The sequence below is a fragment of the Mus caroli genome, unplaced genomic scaffold (genome assembly GCF_978045245.1).
Source record: "Mus caroli unplaced genomic scaffold, Mus_caroli_1 scaffold_14, whole genome shotgun sequence".
In the NCBI taxonomy this organism is placed as follows: Eukaryota; Metazoa; Chordata; class Mammalia; order Rodentia; family Muridae; genus Mus; species Mus caroli.
The window spans coordinates 53,896,243-53,917,732 of record NW_028227269.1 but is presented as its reverse complement, the minus strand read 5'-3'; the positions used below and the strand labels follow the sequence as shown (position 1 = coordinate 53,917,732).

The window sequence follows — 21,490 nt, the reverse complement described above, 5'->3', positions numbered from 1 at the left end:
TTTGGCCCTGGCATTCCCCTGTACTGGGGCATATAAAGTTTGCAAGTCCATTGGGCCTCTCTTTCCAGTGATGGCTGACTAGGCCATCTTTTGATACATATGCAGCTAGAGACAAGAGCTCTGGGGTACTGGTTAGTTCATATTGTTGTTCCATCTATAGGGTTGCAGATCCCTCCATTACTTTGTTATAGTAGATACTTGCTTATTTTCTAGAAGAGCAACACATTTTTACTTGAAAATATATTACTATTATTTTGTTAAAAATCACTAGAAGATTATGAAGGTCTCAGAGAAACTATGTTTGTTACCTTTCTGTTGCTGTGATAAAACTTCATGACCAAGGCAACTTACAAATGAATGTATGAGGTGGGGAAGCATGGCAGCAGAGGCAGGAAGTTGAGGGCTCACATAATTTACCTTGAACAGGAGCAGAGAGAAGGAATTGAAAATGACACAAGTCTTTAAATTCTCAGTGTCTGTCTGAAGTGTTGGTCCAACAAGGTCACTCTGAAACCTCCCCAAACACCACTATCAAGTAGGGACTACATGTCAAATGCATAAGCCTATTGGGGTCATTCTTATAAACTGCCATAGAGCTGAAGTAGACTCGTGTGTGTGTGTGTGTGTGTGTGTGTGTGTGTGTGTGTGTGTGTGTGTGTGTACACATGCAAATCTGTATGGAGTCCAGAGATTACCATCAGTTGTATCCTTCAGTTTCTTCACTTTGTTTTTTTTTTGGGGGGGGGCGTCTGTTGGTCCGTCCCTGAACCCCATCAGATCAGCCAAGCTGGCTGGTCACTGAGCTTGGGGTGTCCTTACCTGCTCCTCTCTATGCCTTCCTAGGTGCAAGCCACAGTGCATGGCTTTTACTTGGGTCCCTGGGACCCAGATTCAGGTCCTCCTGCTTACACAGCAGGCCCGTTACCTCCTGAGCCGTCTCCCCAGACCCACGGAGTAGATCTTTTTGTACTATGTTTTGACACACAGTCTTACTATGTAGCTCTGGCTGATCCAGCACTCACAGAGATCTGCTTGCCTCTGCCTCCTGAGTGCTGGGATTACCGGTGTGTATACCATCCCCCTGTTGTGAAATAGACTCTTTTTTTTTTTTTTTTTTTTTTGGTTTTTCGAGACAGGGTTTCTCTGTATAGACCTGGTTGTCCTGGAACTCACTCTGTAGACCAGGCTGGCCTCGAACTCAGAAATCCGCCTGCCTCTGCCTCCTGAGTGCTGGGATTAAAGGCGTGTGCCACCACGCCCGGCTGTGAAATAGACTCTTGTTATGTGTAAACTTATATGAGCCAGTTGGTCTTGTTTTCTTTCTTTTTTTTTTCTAATCCTTTCATTATAACCAGCAGCTCTGTTACTCAGTGAAATGTGAATAGCTGTTTGATTTAGGGTCAGTCTCTCAAGATGTATCAGGAGGGTGACTGACAGGAAAGGAATCAGGAAAAGTAATTTACAGGTTAACACTTAAATAATAAGCTGTTATCTCTGTATGTGAAATATGGGTGTTTTGGTTGATGAAAACACCTTTTTACATTTGTAATGCTATTTATAGTTATTCCAAATACAAAAGTTCTTTTACCTGAGAAACAAACACTATCCTATTAATGTGGATCCTGAGCCAGATCCACACTAAGGTGGTGCTCGCCTTTAATCCCAGCACTCGGGAGGCAGAGGCAGGCGGATTTCTGAGTTCGAGGCCAGCCTGGTCTACAGAGTGAGTTCCAGGACAGCCAAGGGCTACACAGAGAAACCCTGTCTCGAAATAACCGAACAAAAAACAAACAAAAAAACCACCCGAAAAGTTTATGCCTCATATACCTTTTAAAATCTCTCATAGGTTAGTTGAGATGTAATTGTTATATAATTAATTTTGACGTTAAGTTTTATCACTTGCTGAGTCTTCCTTTTTGTCCATTCTTTTTCACCCTCCCTCCCTCCCTTCCTTCCTTTTGTAGCTTGTGCTAGCTTAGAACTATGTGTATAGCCCAGCCCAGGCTGGCATCAGGTCATAATCCTCCCCACTCAGCCTCTGAAATGCTGAGGCTGCAGGCTAGTCATCCATTTCATGCCCATCTTGTTATGTGACACCATAATTCAGCCTTTGAAGTTTTTTTTAATTGTTGATCTCTTTATAATGTATCCTTTGCATCCCCTCCCAAGCAACTATTAATGTGATTTTTATCATATTTCTTATACATTGAGTCATATATATTCATTTTTATTCTGGCATCTTTCTTATAATTATTTTGAGAATCATCCATACTCCTGTATGGATCAATATTTTGCTTTAATTTTTTTAGAAATTTATTCTTTGAAATTTTTCATGTATGTATGCATTGTATTTTTATCATTAGCACCTCCTTCCAGCTTTCCTCAGGACACCCTGCCTGTCTCCATTCTGATTTTTCTTCTCTTTCTTCATCATTATCCCCCCCCCCCCCCCCCCCGGAATCTAGTTAAGTGTTGAGCAGGCTTGCATGGGTATGGGGCCGCCTGCTGGGGCAACCTGTGCAGCTACATTCCCAGAGAAAGTGATTACACTTTCCTCAGCTGCTCAACTCCCTATAGCTCATTTGCCAGGACTAGTTCTTGACAGACAGTTCTTGACAGTTCTTCCCATCCACCCTGGACTTTGACTGCCTTGATCTTATGCAGGCAGCCACAGCTGCTGTGAGTTGACTTGTGCAGCAGCCCATGTAATGTCCTGAAAACAGCACTTCACAACTGTCCTTCCCCATCCATTGGCTTTTACATTCTTTCTATCCCCTCTTCTGTGATGCTCTACAAACCTTGGATGGGATATATTTTGACCCATCTCTGGCTAAGCATTCACAGTCACTTATCAGCATTCTGATTAGTTTCTGATCAGGAGTTTCTGTATTAGCCATGACTCACTGTAAGCAAAAGCTTTTTTGACAATGATTGAGAGGGAATTTTTATAAAACTATAGTGTATATCTTTATGCTCTGATTAAAGTGATGTCTGCCAGGCCTTTTCAATGTGGTAGTAATATTTTTCTTTTTAAAATCAATAAATATTTGGAGAAAATGCATTGTGTAACCTCATCTTCAAAATTTTACTTAAATATTTTATTGAAGACTTCTTCCTGAATTTTTACTGTGATGTTGCCAACCAATGATTGTTGACAGACAGCTTTATTGAGCTGGTATGTACATGCAGTCTGGCTGTCACATAGAATGTAGCTTAGTAGATGTTTTTAAGGGCTGTGCTGCTCTCAGTACAGATAATTTTTGAAATAGTTTAGTTTCCTCTCATAGGAAATCTAAGTTCCATTAAGAGTCTTTTCAGTCTAGAATCACTCCATCTGCTGCCCTGGGGAAACTAATCTATATATGCCAAACTGAACATTCAAATAAATGAAGTCATTTAGTGAAGCTAAAATAGACTCATACATTGTACTGTTCTGCTATCTTTAATGTATACCCTGCTTCCTGTTCTTGGACTTTGGTGTTTCACTTGCCTACTCACGGCTGTGAATACACACACATTCCTAGCCACATACACATAAGCTTTTGATCGCAATTATTCAGGTAGGGATAGGAAAGAGAATTAGTATATTTATCATTAATACAGACGAATCATTTTCATAATTTCACAACTTAGTATAAGATTTTTAAAAATATATGTAATAGTTTGTATATTAGACCAGTTTTAAAGAATGGACTATATAATCAAAGTACGTTATATGAGTTTGTGTAAAAATGTGTAGTGAAATCCATTTGTACATTATATATGCTAATAAAGAATGGGACTTTTCCTATTTATCATGATCTTCACAGCCTAAAGGTTCAGTATATTATAACTTTCATAAGCTTGTTAATAGCAGCTAAACTATATTTAAAAGACTCTGTTTTCCTGGGATGATTGCAATAATACTGTTTATTTTTAGGTAAAAAGTTTAGAATGGAAGAACAAAGAAAACCAAGAAAGGGGATTTTCATTTTTGTTTTCACATTTTAAGAAGTTTTACTTGCCTTATATTTTCCCAAACATCTGCAAGGAGAATAGTTTGTATCATCCTGTACTTGGTAAGTATAATTTAGAATTTTACAATTTACACTTAAGAGTAAAATGTCAGTGGCATTTGTTACTTACAGAACACTGACCACATCTACTATTTGTATTGATGCTATACCCAGATTTATAACAAAAGTACATTTATAGTAATACATTTTCACTGAGAATGGAAAAGTTTCACAAAAAGTTGTTCTTTGGATCTTACCCAATAGTTAATAATAGTTTAACTTGAATTCTAATGTTTCTATGATCATTAGTGTATGTGTGTATATTTATTTTTTTAAATTTTGAGACACAGAGTTGGTAAGTCACCTAGGATGGCCTGGATCTTGGTACATAACCCAACTGGTCTCAAACATGTGATTTTTCTGTCTCACCCACTAAGTGCTGGGGTTGCAGGTATGCACCACCATGCCTGACCTTATTATGTATTATGGATTTTTCCCCCTATGATTTCTCAAGGATTCTCTTAACTGTTAAATTGTATAAATAGTTAAATTGTTTTATCTTTTTGTCATTTCTTGTCTAAATTTTAGTGGTTTTGCAAAATGACCTTGACATTAGAGCCTTTTGTACAAATCTGGTTTAGAGGCAGACCTGGGTCTTATACAAAGGGGAGAGATAAATCTGTATGTAGGAAATCTATTCTGAAGAGAGACGTTCCTCATAGAACATCTTCAGGCAACTAGCAGGCTTGGGTAGTGCCTTAATGGCCATCTCATTGAGTGTTTTTGTTTGCTTGTTTGTTTTTGTTTTTGCTTTTGTTTCAAGACAGGGTTTCTCTGGGTAGCCCTGGCTGTCCTGGAGCTCACTATGTGGACCAGGCTGGCCTCAAACTCAAAGATCCTCCTGCCTCTACCTCCTGAATGCTAGGTTGATTGAATTTTGGAAAGGACATGTTTTTGTTTTGGTTTGGTTTTTTTATATTAGCCTAATATATGGTTCTTTTAGGTTCTTTTTTTTTTTTTTTTAAATTAGGTAATTTCCTCAATTACATTTCCAATGCTATCCAAAAAGTCCCCAATACACTCCCCTTTTAGGTTCTTAGGTAGCATCTATCATTATAGAATTATTTATTTTTTATTAACACTTATAAAATCAGTGAAGTGTCACAATATCTTCTGAAGACTTTTAAGATGAAGGCTTAGCTATGGGTAATGTGCTTTTCACTTTATGTTTTGTTTTCCGTTTTTATATAGATATCCCACAGATCAGACCAAAGCCTCATTATGTGATGATAAAGAAGGATGCTGAAACCAATGAAACAATATATTGTACAAAAGAGCCTTTCATCCAGGCTCGGGTTATTGTTATTCGTTGGCTGGTTTCTTTCTGGCTGGAGCCAAAACCACATTCAGGACCTAATATTCCTGGGATGGAAGGTGAAGTCTTGCCAAAGAATATTCAGGTAATGTTTAATAAATGAAGCAAGGTTAAGTGGCTTCCAGAGTTCCATATTTAGAATGGATGCTAGTGATGGTTTATTTGAATAAATCTATCTCAAAACTCAAACCTTAACTGTTCTTGTAGAAGTAGTATGTATTTTCTTACTAGGAAATAAAATTTGTATAATAATATATATTTTTAAAGAAAGCTTAAGAGATGCAGACGATGATTTTAGCCATATATTAGTCTTAGGTTCTAGTTTATCTCAGTATTAATGGAATAATAGTGTCCTTTGGAGGTTACTGAAACTGCAGATAGTATGGACCTTTGTATGCTGTTTCCCCTACTTTAGTGTATGATACTTTTAGTGTAACTGTGGTTCTCATGCTTGCATGACAATCAGTTCATTTCCCTACTACCTTATCCTCTGACCTCATCTTTTTTCATTTCTAAACATTCACAGAATATAGATATGAAGTCTAGCCCAAATCCCTCCAATTATCAATAGATACTGAGTCTAAAAATAAAATAGGTTGTTATAGCTATAAAGCGGAGAAACAGTATTTTAAATTACATGTTTGTTTTAAATTGGACATTTTATCTCATCTTCATACTTTTTTTCTGGTTCTCTTTTCCCTTTGTAATGTGTTTTCTCTACATACACATGTGTGTATGTGTTTGTTTGTTTGTTTTACTGAGTGATGCCAATTATCTGAGTTGACACATACTTAAAATATCAAGTCTTTATTTTCTATGAATTAAAAATACTTTTTTATTGAAAATTAATATATTTTGATTTTCCCCTCAGGTCCTTTCCACCTCTCTATTCACCCAACTTTATGTTCTTTTCCTCTCTCTTTAAAACAGAAAAGCCAAAAACAAGAGACATACACACATACACAATGGAAAATAAAAAACAAGCAGAAAACCAGTAAGAAAATAATAAAAAATAAAATGTCCAGACAAAGCAAAATGTGACAAAGAGTCTGCGAAAGCTCCATTGAGTTTATCTTGTGTTGGCTATCTAGTCCTAGCCGTAGAGCCTTCCCTGAGGTGTGCTTAATATAGCCAGTGAGATTCCATTAGAGAAAAATGACTTTTTCCCTTTGCCAGTGGGTATCAGTTGCTGATAGCATCTTGGTTACAGGTGGGAATCCCATGTCCACACCCACTGCGAAGTGCTGGGATCCTATCTGTCTTGACTCTGTGTCAAGTACTGTGCGCACTTTCACAGTAGCTGAGTTTATATACACATCAGTCCTGTTATTTATCGAAGATATGGTTTCTTTGCTATCATCTGTTCTCTCCAGCTCTTACAATTTTTCTGCCTCCTCTTCCAAATAGATCCCTGAGCCTTGAGAGGAAAGATTTTTATGAAGAAATCCTATTTAGATGGAGTACTCCCAAAGTCTCTCATTCTCTATGCATTGTTCAGTTGTGGGTCACGTTCGTTCCTGTTTACTGAAAGAGGAAGTCCTCTGATGAGGGCTGAATGCGGTACTGACATGTGGGTAGAGTACTGTGTCACTGTCGTTAGAGCCCATTTTATTGCTATGCTCCCTTAGCAGCACCATAATATCAGGTTTTCCCCAAGAAGCATGAAATCTCTAGTCTCAAGTTCTTGGCCACTTGAGCAGTGCCAGATACGGGTGCCATCTCATGAAGTGGGCCTTAAATCCAGTCAGAAAATGGTTACTCCCATGACATGTACAGGCTGTTGTAGGTAACAGGAATTGTAGCTGAATGATTCTGATGACTAGTAGGGTTGAAGCTTCTAATTAACCAGTTTGGTTTCTTCGTGTTTGCTGACATGATTGTCTTCAGCAGCAGGGTCTTATCATCAGGTGGAGAGGGAGAGTGACTATTGCCTGTGATGTTTGGGTTTCCACTGGGTCTCTTTGGCCAACAAGTAAACAAGATCCAATCCATTCTGGCACTGGAGGTTTTACTTAGTGGCATAAGATGCTTGGTTAGGGCTTTGTCTCTTACTATTTGGGAACTTCATTTAGATTCCATCATGTATGTACAGATTGTAGGAAGCTTCTGCAGTAGTAGATTTCCATATGGTTTTTCAAATGGCCTTTAGAGTTTGTTGTTCCTCTCCTTTATCCTTTTTTCCCTCTCCCTGTATAATCTTCCTATTCTAGTTTTTCCTTATTGCTCCGTAATGTTATCTCACCGTATTAAGTACTTAACCTCTGTGGGGATTGTAGCACAGATATCAAAGCTTTGAAAACAAGCAGCCACATCTAAGAGAAGACATGCAATATTTTTCTTTTTTGGTCTGAGTTACCTCACTCAGGATGATTTTATTTTTAATTCCATCAATTCACCTTTGACTGACTTTCTTCCTTCCTTCCTTCCTTCCTTCCTTCCTTCCTTCCTTCCTTCCTTCCTTCCTTCCTTTCTTCCTTCCTTCCTTCCTTCCTTCCTTCCTTCCTTCCTTCCTTCCTACCTTCCTTCCTTCCTTCCTTTCTTTCTAACAGCTGAATCCCATTGTGTAAAATGTACTATGTTTTCATTGTCCATTTATTAGTTGATATACATTTAGACTTTTTCTAATTTTCTGGCTCTTATGCATAAAGCAGCTATGGGCATGGTTGAACAAGTATCTCTATAGTAGGATATAGAACTCTTTGTACCCAAAAGACTTATACCTAAGACTGGTATAGGTGGATCTTGATATAGATAGATTTACAGCTTTCTGAAGACTGTCACACTGATTTCAGTAGTGCTTGTACCAGTTTGCACTCTCACTAACAATGAATAAGTGTTTCCCTTTCCCCCCATCTGCACCAGCATGTGATCTGATTTATTTTATTTATCTTGGCCATTCTTACTGATGAAAGGTGAAATCTTAAAGCAGTTCTAATTTGCATTTCTCTGATGGCTAAGGGTGTTGATAATTTCTTTAAGTGTTTCTCAGCCATTTGTGTTTCATCTTTTAAGAACTCTCCTCAGTTCTGTAGCTCATTTTAAATTGTTATTTGTTTTTTATGTTTAGTTTTTCAAGTTCTTTATGTATATTTAGATACTAATCCTCAGATATTTTCCTGTTCTCTAGCTGCCATTTTGCTGAAATGATGGTGTGTTTTGCCATACACGAGCTTTTCAGCTGAGGTCCTGTTCTTTACTTCTTGATCTTAATGCTATCAGTATCTTGCTGAGAAAGTCCTTTCTTGTGACAGTGAGCATATTCCGCACTTTGTCTCTCTGAGATTCAGGGTATCTGGTCTTATGTGGATTCCTTGATCCATCTGGAGTTGAGTTATGTGCAGGTTGATAGATAGGGATCTGGTTGAATTAAGTTTAGCATTTAGCCAAGCATTGTGTATTTTTGGCTTTGTCAAAATCAGGTGTCCATAGATGTGTTGGTTTGTCTGAGCCTTCAGTTTGATTTCAATGGTCAATGTGTATGTTTTTATGCCAGTACCTTGCTGGGTCTATTACTGTAGCCATGCAGTACAACTTGAAATTTGAGATAGTGCTACTTCTACCAGTTCTTTTGTTTGCATAATTGTTTTACCTGTCCTGTATGTGTGTGTGTTTCCTTGCGCAGTTTTAATTTCTGTGAAGAATTGTGTTGAATTTTGATGAAGATTCCATTGCATCTATAAGTTGCTTTTGGTAGGATGGTCATTTTTCACATTATCAATCCCATGGCTCCATGGACATGGAATACATTTCCATCTTTGGCATCTTCAGTTTCTTCATTGTCTTAGCATCTTTAGTATAGAAGTCTTTCACTTGCTTGGTTAGTTATTCCAGTGTATATTTTTGAGACTGCTGTAAAAGATACTATTTCCCTTATTTCTTGTTCAGTGTATTTCCAATTTATGTATGGTGAGACTAAGTGTGTGTGTGTGTTAATGTTGGATCCTGCTGCTTTGCTGAAAGTGTTTAGCTGTAGAAGTTTCCTGGTAAAATTCTTAGGGCCTTGTATGTATGAAAGCCCTATCATCTGCATATAAAGACAGTTGGTCTTTCCCTTTTTCTGTTTGTCTCCCCTTGGTCTCCTTCAGTTGTTTTAACGCTCTAGCTATCAAATAGGCATGGAGGGAGTAAACATCTTGTTCCTGATTTTAGTGGAAATGCTTTGGGTTTCTCCCATTTAGGTTGATGTTGGCTGTGAGCTTGCTGTAAATTGCCTTTTTTATGTTGAGGTATGCCCCCTGTATTCCTTAGCCTCTCCAAGACTTCAATTATGAAGTAATATTGGATTTTGTAACAGGCCTTTTTTGATAGGACAATCACATGGTTTTGTTTTTTAGTCTACTTTTGTATTGAATTATGTTTGTTTATTTGCATATATAGAACTATTTTTGTGTCCCTCGGAAGAGGCTGATTTGGTCACATAGAGGCTTGGTCTTCAGTCTTGACAAATATTCTGTTATTACAGTGTATAGCATTTCCTCAGAAATCCTAAGGCTTTCTCTTAGTTTTATCTTTGTTTGCTGTCTTGAATTGTGATTCCTTCTGCTCCTCCTCCTTTCTCTGCTTCTCCTCTGTTCTGCTTGAGAAAGCTTTAAGTCTTTAGCATTATGAAGTAAACAGCCTGCTGCTGTTTCCTTGTGTATTACTCATTCTTGAAAACCTGAGCTGCCTCTGGCCTGTGTGTTGGGGGTCTCTCATATAGGCTCACTAGGTAACTACTGAATTGCTTCAGTTTCATTACAACTGAGTCGATGGCTCGGCACTACACAGTGAGTGAGGCTCTCTGTCTTACTCAGGTGTTGTTTGCATCCTGCTTAATGACTCAGAACGGCTTCGGAGTGTAGCTGCTTATCTGGCTTTCAGGCAGTGTTGAAGTGGCCTTGGGGTCTGCTAATATTCACTAAAAACAAAATATTAATTTGAGTGATAAATGATATTCTTTGACTTTTATTTTCATTTTAGAGAGCAGCTGCTAGTTTGGTTTCCAGAGAAGAAAGCAAAACTGATCCTGTTGATAAAGCAGACAAATCTGCAGAGCCTGAGCAGTCTCACTCCAACACAAGCACGCTCACGGAGCGGGAGCCCAGCTCTTCCAGCCTCTGCAGCATCGACGAAGAACACCTCACAGACATCGAAATTGTTCGCAGAGTGTTTTCATCTAAGAGAAGCAATGTAAACTTTGTCACAGAGATATTTCGTCAGGTAAAATACTGTCAACATTTTTAGATTATAATGAAATTATTGTATATATTGATTTTTAGCCATTTAAAATTAATTCCTTATGAAGACTTCTAAGTTAATTTTAAGTTTTGTAAACTTATATAAAAACCCTTTACATTTTCCATGCTTCCTCCTGTTTCCTGGCTGGTGTTTTTCTTTCCAAACAAAGCTTTGTGCATGCTAAACACATGCTCTACTGGACTTACACCCTCTTTCTTTCCTTTTTCTCCCTTCATATTCCTTATGTTATCAAAACAGTTTATACTTGTTCACTGTGTTTCTTAGTTAGGGCTTCTGTTGCTGTGCTAAAACACCATGACACCAAAGTTACCCTGGGTTAACCTGGAAGGGTTTATTTATAGCTTGTTGGACTCATCATCCAGATAAGTCAGGGCTGAAGCTCAAAGCAGGACTGTGACTGGAGTCTCTGGAGAGGTGCTGCTGACTGGCTTGCTCCTCCTCGCTGTGCTCAACCTGCTTGCTTATAACACCCACGGGTGGCACTGCCCACTTGAGCTGTGCCCTCCCACATCAATTATCAACCAAATAATGCAACACAGTCTTTATTCACAGGCTGATTTTGTACAGATATTTTCTCAATTGATGTTCCTTCTTCCCAAATGACTTTGGTGTGTGTCAGCACAAAACTGGTCAGCACACTGTGACAGTTAGTTTAAGTGTCAATATGACACAACCTGGACTTTTGAGGAACAGTCTAGATCAGGCTGGTCTGTGGACATGGGAAATTGTTTTGTTTATAATTAAATGATATGGGAGCAACCAGCCCAACATGGACAGCATGATTCTTTGGGCTTCCTATACTGAACCAGATACAAGTGCAGAAAGTGAACTAAGTACTGGAAGGGTGGTGCATGCGTTCTGTTCTCTCTGCCCCGTCTGTGGATATGATGTGGCTCACTGCTCTTGTGACTTTCTTAACAATAATGGATTATAACCTGGAGTGTTAAGCTAAAATAAAAGATATGACATAGACATTTCAGTCATATTCACCTCTGCTAACCGCTCTAACTCTTCCCACCTAGCTCTCCTCCTCCCCATGTCTGAATGAGTTTCACGGGGCTTATTTGTTTAAAGGAGTGTGGGTACCTTACCAGTGGCTAGACCACTGAGGAAAATCTCTCTCTCTCCCCCATTAACCCTTTATTGTGTATAAATCTTCAGAGTGTGGTTAGGGCCCGTGTACCTTTCCCTGTTCCATGTCAGGACTTTGACCAGCCCAATCTTGTTTAGATCTTGAACAGGTAATCAGAGCTGCTGAGAGTTCAGGAGTCTGACATCATGGCAAGTCAGGGTTCCACAGCTCTCTGCCACCTGCTTCCCTCCTACATTCCTGCCCTCTTCCTGGGCGGTTTTGAAAGGGATGTTACGCATTCCCATTGTACCTTGTCAATCATCTTAGTCTCTGTGCTAGTTATGAATCTTTGCTGACCTCTGCACTAAGAAGTGTTTTTGACTAACCCATACAATAGCATTAATCTATAGGTATAAGCACAGTTATTTAAAGAATAATTTAGGGACCAGTTGTGGTGGTTTATGCCTTAATCAAGAACCCAGAAGGTAGAGGCTGACTGGAAACCCAGCAGCAGGGGGATCACTCTGAGTTGGACACCAGCCTGGGCTAGTGAGACCTTGTCTCAAAACCAGGGTTTGGGGGGTGAAGAAACAAAATATAGTTTGCTAGACACATCTACTTAGCAAAATGACAGCCATAGCTTTCCCGCTGGTGATGTTCCTAACATAGGCATTTGAATGGATTACCATGCCAGGTGCAAATTGTCTCTTGTGGAGCAACCATCAGCTTTAGTTAGAAATCAGTATTTAACCACAATAGACTCTCCACTACTGCATCAGTGGGTTTATCTTGCATGTCTGGGTAGTTTTTGTTTTCACTTTTGTTCCTGGTTACATTACAGATATAACAGATGACTATGAGCTACCACGTGGTTGCTGGGAACTGAACTTAGGACCTCTGGAAGAGTAGTCAGTGCTCTTAACCACTGAACCAACTCTCCAGTCCTGCCTGGCTGGCTTTTAGTTAGCCTATTAAGTATCAGATTTTCTCGTGTCTTTTCTATACATTGTTAGTATACACCTCCTTCTCGCCCCCATCTCGTTACCCAGTTCTCAATATTCTTCCTTTCATTTTAACATCATAAGCGTCCTACTACCCCAGGTCCCCTCACCACCCCTTTAACATTCTTTTATCCATCTCATGAGCTCCTTTCTACTTTCTGAGGCTACATATGTACATGCCTACATATGAAAGTGCAAGCTAGCACTATAACTGTATGTGAGAGAGAACACATAGGTTGTTTTGGGTTTTTTTTTTTTTTTGGTTTTGTTTTGTTTTGTTTGTTTGTTTTTTGTTTTTTTGAGACAGGGTTTCTCTGTGTATACCTGGCTGTCCTGGAACTCACTCTGTAGACCAGGCTGGCCTTGAACTCAGAAATGCTCCTGCTTCTGCCTCCCAAGTGCTGGGATTAAAGGCATGTGTCACCACTGCCCGGCGAACACATAATTTTTGCCTTAGCCTGAGTTACTCTACTTATTTTTAATTTTTCTTTATGGCCAAATAAAATCCATTGTGTATATGCCACATTTGTATTTCTTCATCTGATGGACATGTAGGCTGATTTCATTCCCTTGCTCTTGTAAGTAGAGCAGCCATGGCCATGAATGTGCAGTTATCTTTGTGCTATATATAGAGTTCTCTGGGAAAATGCCTAGATGTGGTATTACTGTAGCATTTTGAGAACTTTTACTGATTTCCATAGTAGCTAGACCAGTTTCCATGCCCACTACGAGTGAAGCTTGTCTTCTCCTTCACATCCTTGCTAGCACTGTTGTTTTTGTTTTTTCTTTGTTTTTTAAAAAAGATTTATTTTATTTTATGTATATGAGGCATTTTTCGCATGTATTTCTATGCATCATATGCATGCCAGGTGCCCACAGTGTTCAGAAGAGCGTATCAGATCTCTGGAACTGGAATTATGGACATTTTGAGCCATCATATGGGTGCTGGGAATTGAGCCCATGTCTTCTGCAAGAACAAGTGTTCTTAAGTGCTGAGCCCTCTCTAGCACCTCTTATGTTTTCTTGACAGTAGCCATTCTAACTGGGATGAGAGGTAACCTCAGAGTACTTTTAATTTGTGTTTCCTTGGTGACCAAGGATGTTGAGTACTATTAAAAGTATTTATACTTTCTGGTTGGTTTGTTTCTTTCTTTATAGTTTAGGTTTTTGCCGCAGATCCTCTGGGTCCCGTGCCTGCGTAAAACGGTTCTCTAGAGTAGATGGGCAAAGATTAGGATGTGACAGACAGACAAACACACAAGAGAGGTGTTGAATCTGAATGTAATCGTCTGGTTGAGCTTGGACTAATTATATTACAGCGAATATCATAAATTGTAAAACATAACAGATACGGTACATTGAAGTTTCCCAGGTGCAAAGGGAGTGACTGCAAAGTTTATGCTAGGGATCAGCATCCCTCCAGATGTAAGAGGAGTGACTTCAAAAGGACCATGTTTATCTTAGAGATTAGCACCTGCTCAGGGTCAGCACTGAGTTTCACACTTTAGAGTTAATTGGGCTAGAGGGGTATTAACTCTTGCCTGGCCTCAGGAATAAAGTAGTGTCAAGGACTTTTAGGCCTTGTTAATACTTATCTATGTCTGGAGAATTCCCATTTATCAGTATAGTAACTTAATTTGCTGTTGGCACGGAATATAGTCTGTAATAAGAATTTCTATCTCAGTGAGAATTCCAGTCTCTTTCTGTAGATAGCTGATTTAATGACTAGTACTTAATTGGTTATTGAATAGGTTAAACTCCTTGTTACTATCTGGAATCTTAAGAACACTGGGAAAAGGCTTTAGCTAATGTTAGAATACAATCTTAAAAGGCATTTACTATAAGGTAATGCTTAATAGAGTGTGCGTGAGTCTATACGTTAGACTAATGCGGTGGGAATTTGATTATTATGGGTTCAGGAGAAAATGCCAAACCTCCGGGAGGAGAATTACCATGGAACTCTGATCCTCAAGAACAGCTTCCAGGCTTTACGCCTGCCAAACTGATCCAAAACTGGAGGGTAGACTTTCGTCAGACCTCCAGGAGAAGAGTTCTAGGAATTCATTTCTCATGAGCAGCTTTTTGGCATTACTGCCTACACAAGCCTACTCCACCGGAGTTATCTGGCAGGTTTTTATTTAGTTTAGTTCATAAAAGCACTTTCTATATTCAGAATATTAATCCTCTGTCAGATATATAGCTGGTAGTAATTTTCTTTCATACTGTAAGCTGTGTCTTCACTCAATATTTCCATATTTCCTTTGCAATAAAGAAGTGCTTTTTTTTTTTTAAATAAACATTCATGAGGATCCCTCTTGAGTTGATTTTTGTGCAAGATGACATATAATGTTTTACTTTCATTCAGATGTGGACATCCTAACACCACTTGTAGAAGAAAGATGTCTTTAATGTTTGTTTTTGATATCTTCCTCAAAAGCAACATGACAGCCGCTGTGTGAGCTAATATATGAGTCCCACTGTTTTCTCCCACTCTAGCTGCTACTTTGTTTTCCCACCAGTTCCAAGCTGTTTTTATGACTGTAGTATATGACATATAGTATATGTTAGTAATTATGCATGATGATACCTTTAGCATTATTCTTTAGCTCAGGATTGCTTTAGCTATCTGTGGTCTTTTGTGCTTCTATATGAATTTTAAAGTTTTCTATTTCTGTAAAGGATGACTGTAGAATTTTGATAGGGAATATAGAAATCTAGATTGCTTTTGGTAGGATGATCATTTTCACATTTTAATTCTTTTAATCTGTGAGCATGGAAGATCTTTCCATTTTAGTGACTTCCTCCGTTTCCTTCTTCAGTATTTTAAAATTTTTATTGAAAAGATTCCATGGTCTGGTGAGATAGATCAGTGGATGAAGGTTCTTGTCACTAAGCCTAATGACTTGAGTTTGATCTCTGGGACCCCACATGGTGGAAAGAGAGAACAGACTCCCAAAAGTTAGCCTCTGATCTTCACGTGTGCACGTGGTGCATGTATACTAAGCATTTGTGCAATAAAAACCAACTATAAAAGACCTATCCTTTTCTTGGTTAGATTTATCCATTCGTGTGTGTGTGTGTGTGTGTGTGTCTGTGTTTTGAAGCTATTGTGAATGGTGGTATTTTTCGGATTCATTATCAGTGTCTTTATCATTGGTATATAGGGAAGCTACTGATTTTTTGTGTGTTAAATTTGAGTCTTTGCATGTTGTTTAAAATGTTCATTAGCTCTGAAGAGTTTTTGTGGTGGAGTCTTTCATGTCTTATGTGTAGTGAGGTATCCACCAGAGAAGAGTGCTCAGACATGGTTTAAGTCACTAGAAAGTCTTTATTAGCTGGTCAGCAACTACATTGAGTGTTCAAGATCCCAGCATATCACTGAGCCTTTCTCAGGGTCAGCCTTCCAGCACAAAAACATGTTCTGGATTGACATACTTCAGTTAATGAGAATAGTTAGCCTGAAGAGGAACCACAGAAGCCAAAAAGTAAGAATAGTATATTTAGAGACTTTCCCGGAACTATGGATTTTGATGGATCAGTCTGTATTTTCATTTTGGCTGGAGGTGCTGTGCTGAGTTTTATAGCCTGAATGATATCTCCATCATGGAGTCAGTTGTGCTAAAGTCTAGGGGCATACTACGGTCTGGGGCCCTGTTACATATAGAATCAAAATACAAATCATACAAATACATATCAAATACAAATAAGGATACATTGACTTCACATCATCCTTTTCTATCCCTTTTATTTTCTTTTGTCTTAATAATCTAACTAATCTTCAAATACTGTATTGAATAGTTATGGCTAGAGAGCATCAGACATTCTTATTTCTTGTCTTAGAAATGTTATCTAAGCTCTCCACAATTTAGTATTTTGTTGACTATAGGTTTGTAATATATAGCCTTTATTATGTTGAGATATATTCCTTCAACTCCTAATTTTTTCTGCACTTCTATCATGAGTGGATATTAAATTTTTTCAAAAGTATGTCTATCAAGAGGATTATGTGATTTCTACCCATTTTTGAAATCTATAGCATTTATTGACTTAGATATATAGCATATCTAAGAATAAAGCCAATTTGATCATGATTAATGATCTTTCTGATGCGATTTTAAATTTGTTTTTTAAAGCATTTTCTTGGAAATTTCTGCATATATGTTTATCAGGGTGACTAGTGTGTAATTTTATTTTTTTATGCTTTCTAGTTTTAATTTAGCTTATAGATCCCTTTTAATTGTTTAATTACATCTTGGTTTAATTTTGGTAAATTATAAGCACTTAGAAATTCATCCATTTCTTTTAGCTTTTCCAACTAAGTAGAATATGATTTTAAGGTAAAACCTAATTATTTTTTGAATCTCAGTGGTATCTGTTGTTATGACTCCCTTTTCATCCCAAATTTTATTAATTGGGGTCTTTTTCTTCGGCTAAAGTTTTACCAATTTGGTTTATCTTTTCAAAGAAAAGAGCTCCTTGTTTCATTTCTTACCGAGTTTTCCTCTAGTAGCTTTGGGAGTTGGCTCGTTCCTTCCTCAGAACCCTAAGTTATTTACTTAGATCTCTGATTTTTCAATGTAGGAAGATAGAGCTCTAAACTCCTCTTTAGGACAGCTTTTAATGCCTCTCAATAGGTCTGTAGGTGTTTTTGTTTTCATTCAATTCTGGAAATTTCTTAATTTCTTCAAGGTCCCATTCATCACCTAATAGTGTTGTTTAGTCTCCATGAGTGTATGTCCTGGAGTTGATTTTATTGTTGATTATAGTTTTACTCCATTGTGATCCTATAGTATCCAAGAAAATAGGCCAGTTTTCCTGTTTGTGAGACTTGCTTTGTGTGTTCCTGGGGCTTCTGAGAAAAATTTATATTTTCCAGTGTTTGGATGGAAGTCTGTATATGTCTGTTAAATTCATTTGATATATGATATTATTTGATGGAAATTAAATTAATAACTCATTAATTAATTAATTAATTCTGATTGTTTTTATCTAGAAGATTTGTCATTAAATAAGAGTAGGGTATTGAAGTCACCCACTGTTGTGGTTCTGGGGTTGCTGTGTGGCCTTTTAGTATTTATTTGCTTTATGAAATGGGTGTGCCTGTGCTTGGCATGTATGTTAAGACTTTTACTATTCTTTTGATGGTTCATTTCCTCAGCTCCTGTTATCCTAAGGTAGTGTCTGTTTTCTTGTGGTAAAGTATGTTCCTTAGAACAAAGAGGTGGTTCCTACTTTTGTTCCAGTCTATATCTTTTCTTGGGAAGTTGAAACCATAACTATTTAGAGTGTTTATTGAATGCTGTGTACTGATTTCTGTCATTTTGTTGATTCTTGTAGGGTTTTTTTTTTTCCCTTTCGTGGTTAACTATTATTCTGGTATGACTTATTTCCTATGGACTGTGGATGGAATTTTTTCTTTTTGGTTTAAGACAGTCCTTTAAGGTATTTTCTATAAAGAGATGGCTTAGTGGTCATGAAGTCTGTGAGCCTGTTTTATTCATGGGATTTTTACTTTTCCTCCTCCTGTGACAGGACAGCTCATGGCCATGACTGTATTTGTGGGTTAGCAGTTGGCTTCCAGAACTTGCAATCTATCTTTATGGGATCTCCTACTGCATAAAGTTTCAAAGTACAGATCTGCTTTTGTTATGATAGGCCTGCTTTTATGTGTGACTTGATGTTTCTCTCTGCCATTATCAGTATGCATTTTCATTCTGTATATTTAGTGTTTCAGTTAAAATTCAAGGGGATGTTCTTTCTCGCCTTATTGTTTGGTGTCCTGAGCCAAACATCCCTCCTTTCTATGGACAGGCATCTCTTTCCTAACTCGGAAATTTTCTGTTATCATTCTTTTCAAATGTTTTCTGTGTCTTTAAAATCAATTTTATTCCTCCTATGTTTGTGGCCTTTACACTTGGTCTTTTCATAATGTCACATGTGTTTTGGAATTCTCTGCCTTAATTTTGCGTTTGCTGGGTTGTCCCAGTTCCTCCATTTTGTCTTTAGTTAGATAGTTTTTTTTCTGTCCCTCATCCATTCTGTTGGTGAGACTTTGCACAGAACTTTTAATGTGATGTACTGTTTTTCATTTCTAGACTTCTCTTGAGGGCCATCTTGTTGGATTCTTCTCTCATGCCCCACATCACCTTTCTTGTTTAGTCAGCGGTCTCTATTTTGCATCTGTAGTTAAGTTTTTTTTTTTTTTTTTGGAAGCATTTTAATAGCAATTATTCTCAAAACAGCAATAATGTAAGTTATAAATGTGGCTTATTATAAGAAGTTATATTTAATTTTCTAAGAGTAAAGTTTCATGAAACAAAGACTGTCACTATCAGAGTAATACAAATAAAACAAATCTCTGCTCCTTCTGCTTCAGTGTCTATCTGCTGTTTTTTTCTTCTAAGGTATTTACAAAATATTTGGCAATAAAAGGCTTTCTCTGAATTGATGAATAGTTAATGAGTTAAGTTTGTGAACTTGTTTTTATCTCCTATTGTGTGAAATGAAAATATATTCATATATTTGTGGCAAAAGAGAACGTATTATTTTTCTCTTTTTTCTAATTTACTAGGCATTTTTATTACCAATTTGTGAAGCAGCAGCTATGAGAAAAGTGGTGAAAGTGTATCAGGAATGGATTCAACAAGAGGAAAAGCCTTTGTTTATGCAAGAGCCAGAGGACACTGCGATCACTTGTTCAGATATACCCTGCAGCGAAACTGTCACAGACCATGACAGTGCAATAGAAGATGGAGAGAAAAGAGAAGAGGTAAAGCCGCCAGATACATGTGTTCTTTGCTTATCTGTCTTTAAAGATTTTTATTTTATTTTGTGTTTGTTTGTTTGTGTGTTTGGTATGTGAAAGAGAAAGAGACTGTTCACATTTATAAGAGAGAGATTGTACAGGTGGAATTGTCGATATATATGTTGTAATGTAAGTTCAGTATATCATTTTTCAAAATTTTAATAATGTGTTAATATGAATACATTTAAAAAGTTAGATACCTTTCAGTATGTTTTACATTTTATATTATAGTATTTACCTCAGTACTCTTTTGCAAAGCTTTGTGATGTCACAATTTTATTTTATTTTATTTTTATTTTTATTTCATAATTTAAAAGCAAATAATAACAACAATATTGAGGTTATATTGTATAGATAGACCAGGGCATTGTAAGCTTTTCTCACCAGTGACTTTTTGTTTTGTTTTTTTTTTTGTTTTTTTGAGACAGGGTTTCTCTGTATAGCCCTGGCTATTCTGGAACTCACTCTGTAGACCAGGCTGGCCTCGAACTCAGAAATCTGCCTGCCTCTGCCTTCTGAAACCAGTGACTTTTTTAACCAGTAAATTTTTATACAACTACTTTGTCTATCAATTTTAAAAAAGGTCTCAAGTTTAAGTAAGGTGGCTCACATGTTTAAACCCAGTACTCAGAAGGCAAATCTCTGTGAGTTTGAGCCAGTCTTGTCTACATAGCTAGTTCCAGGCCAGCCAATTCTACATAGTCTCTAAAACAATCTGAATCATTCATTAATAATAAATCATAAAAAATAGTTTCAAACAATTTTTGATACATATATATATATATAATGTTATTATTTAGTAAAGACAAAAGCACTAATGAAATGGATATAAAAACTGATTTTTACATAAAGAAATAAAACTTTGATGGGTATTTAATCCTGGAGGACATGAGCATGTTGAGCGTTTTTTATGTTAATTGATATTTTTATTTTATACTCATCAGTGCTAATGGTGCTACTTTGGGTAAATATGTAGTGTAAACTGTTGGAAGGATCTTTAGGATCATTTAGAAAATTGTTGGAAATTCTGTCTTAATGTCAAACTAAAATGCATTTTTTTAAAAAAATGCTACTTAAGTCAGAAGCTTAATAATAATTTTTAAAAAATCAAACATTCTGACACTCCAATCTAAAGAAATACTAATTTGATACTTGCATGCTGGGGAAAGGCAATATGAAAATACTGTCTTTGTGTTTAATAACTAAGCTACTATATTTTCTAAGATCAGGAATCTTTCCCTGTATAGTAAAAGCAGTGCAGCCTTAAATACTGCAGTCCTGCATCTTACCAGCACTTGTTGATGTTTTGTGGTATGAAGACCTGCTCAGTACAGAATGTGTATATTGTGTATTCAGCCAGGACTAGTCCGGTCATAAAATGCAGCACAGGCCAGAGTGCCAGAAACAGCTTGGATTCAGTATGTGTTTGATTATCATTTTCTGTTGTGCATTCAGAAACTTTTCATTTTCAGTGTTGCTAAATTGTTCACTTATTCCACAGTCATTTATGCAATTCATGCTTAAGAAATTGGGGTGTATATCAGAGGGAGGTGCTATCATATCTTAAAGGTATTTTAAATCAAAGTTGGTATTAGAGGACATATTTTGTGTGTGATTGTCAAATTATTGTTCCTTCTTTTCTTGGAATATTGACTGCTTCTGCTAGGAATGGCTGCTCCCCTGCAAACCAGAATGTTTTGAATTCTTCCCTAGACTCTTTTACATTAAAGCTAACTGCAGAAGTCAAACTTTGCTGACATGATAAAATGTGTTGCTGGTGATAAGAATGCCTGGAATTTATTCCCAGAGAAGAAAGAAAAGGGTACAGAGACAGCACTGGGTGACTGACCCATCTGCTTTATTCTTCGATCTGAGCGAGTTTTCATCCTTTCATTGTTCAACTCCTGTCATATGTCAGATTCCACAGGAACTAGAAACTGAGATGCGACTAGGAGTATAAAAGACTGTCTGTATTTATCTGATTTGATTTTCTACCGTACAATG

General features: G+C 37.3%; 1 protein-coding gene across 5 annotated transcripts in view; it reads left to right on the top strand.

Annotated features, from left to right (window-relative positions):
- Positions 1-21,490, top strand: part of Ralgapa1 (Ral GTPase activating protein catalytic subunit alpha 1) — a 209,045-nt gene that overhangs the window by 36,421 nt on the left and 151,134 nt on the right. For all 5 annotated transcript variants that reach the window (XM_085830378.1, XM_021179389.3, XM_029484805.2 and 2 more), the window contains exons 8-11: positions 3,920-4,058; positions 5,247-5,455; positions 10,330-10,569; positions 19,253-19,450. In XM_085830378.1, the coding sequence (XP_085686504.1) occupies positions 3,920-4,058; positions 5,247-5,455; positions 10,330-10,569; positions 19,253-19,450 (786 nt within the window). The remainder of the gene's footprint in view (positions 1-3,919; positions 4,059-5,246; positions 5,456-10,329; positions 10,570-19,252; positions 19,451-21,490) is intronic.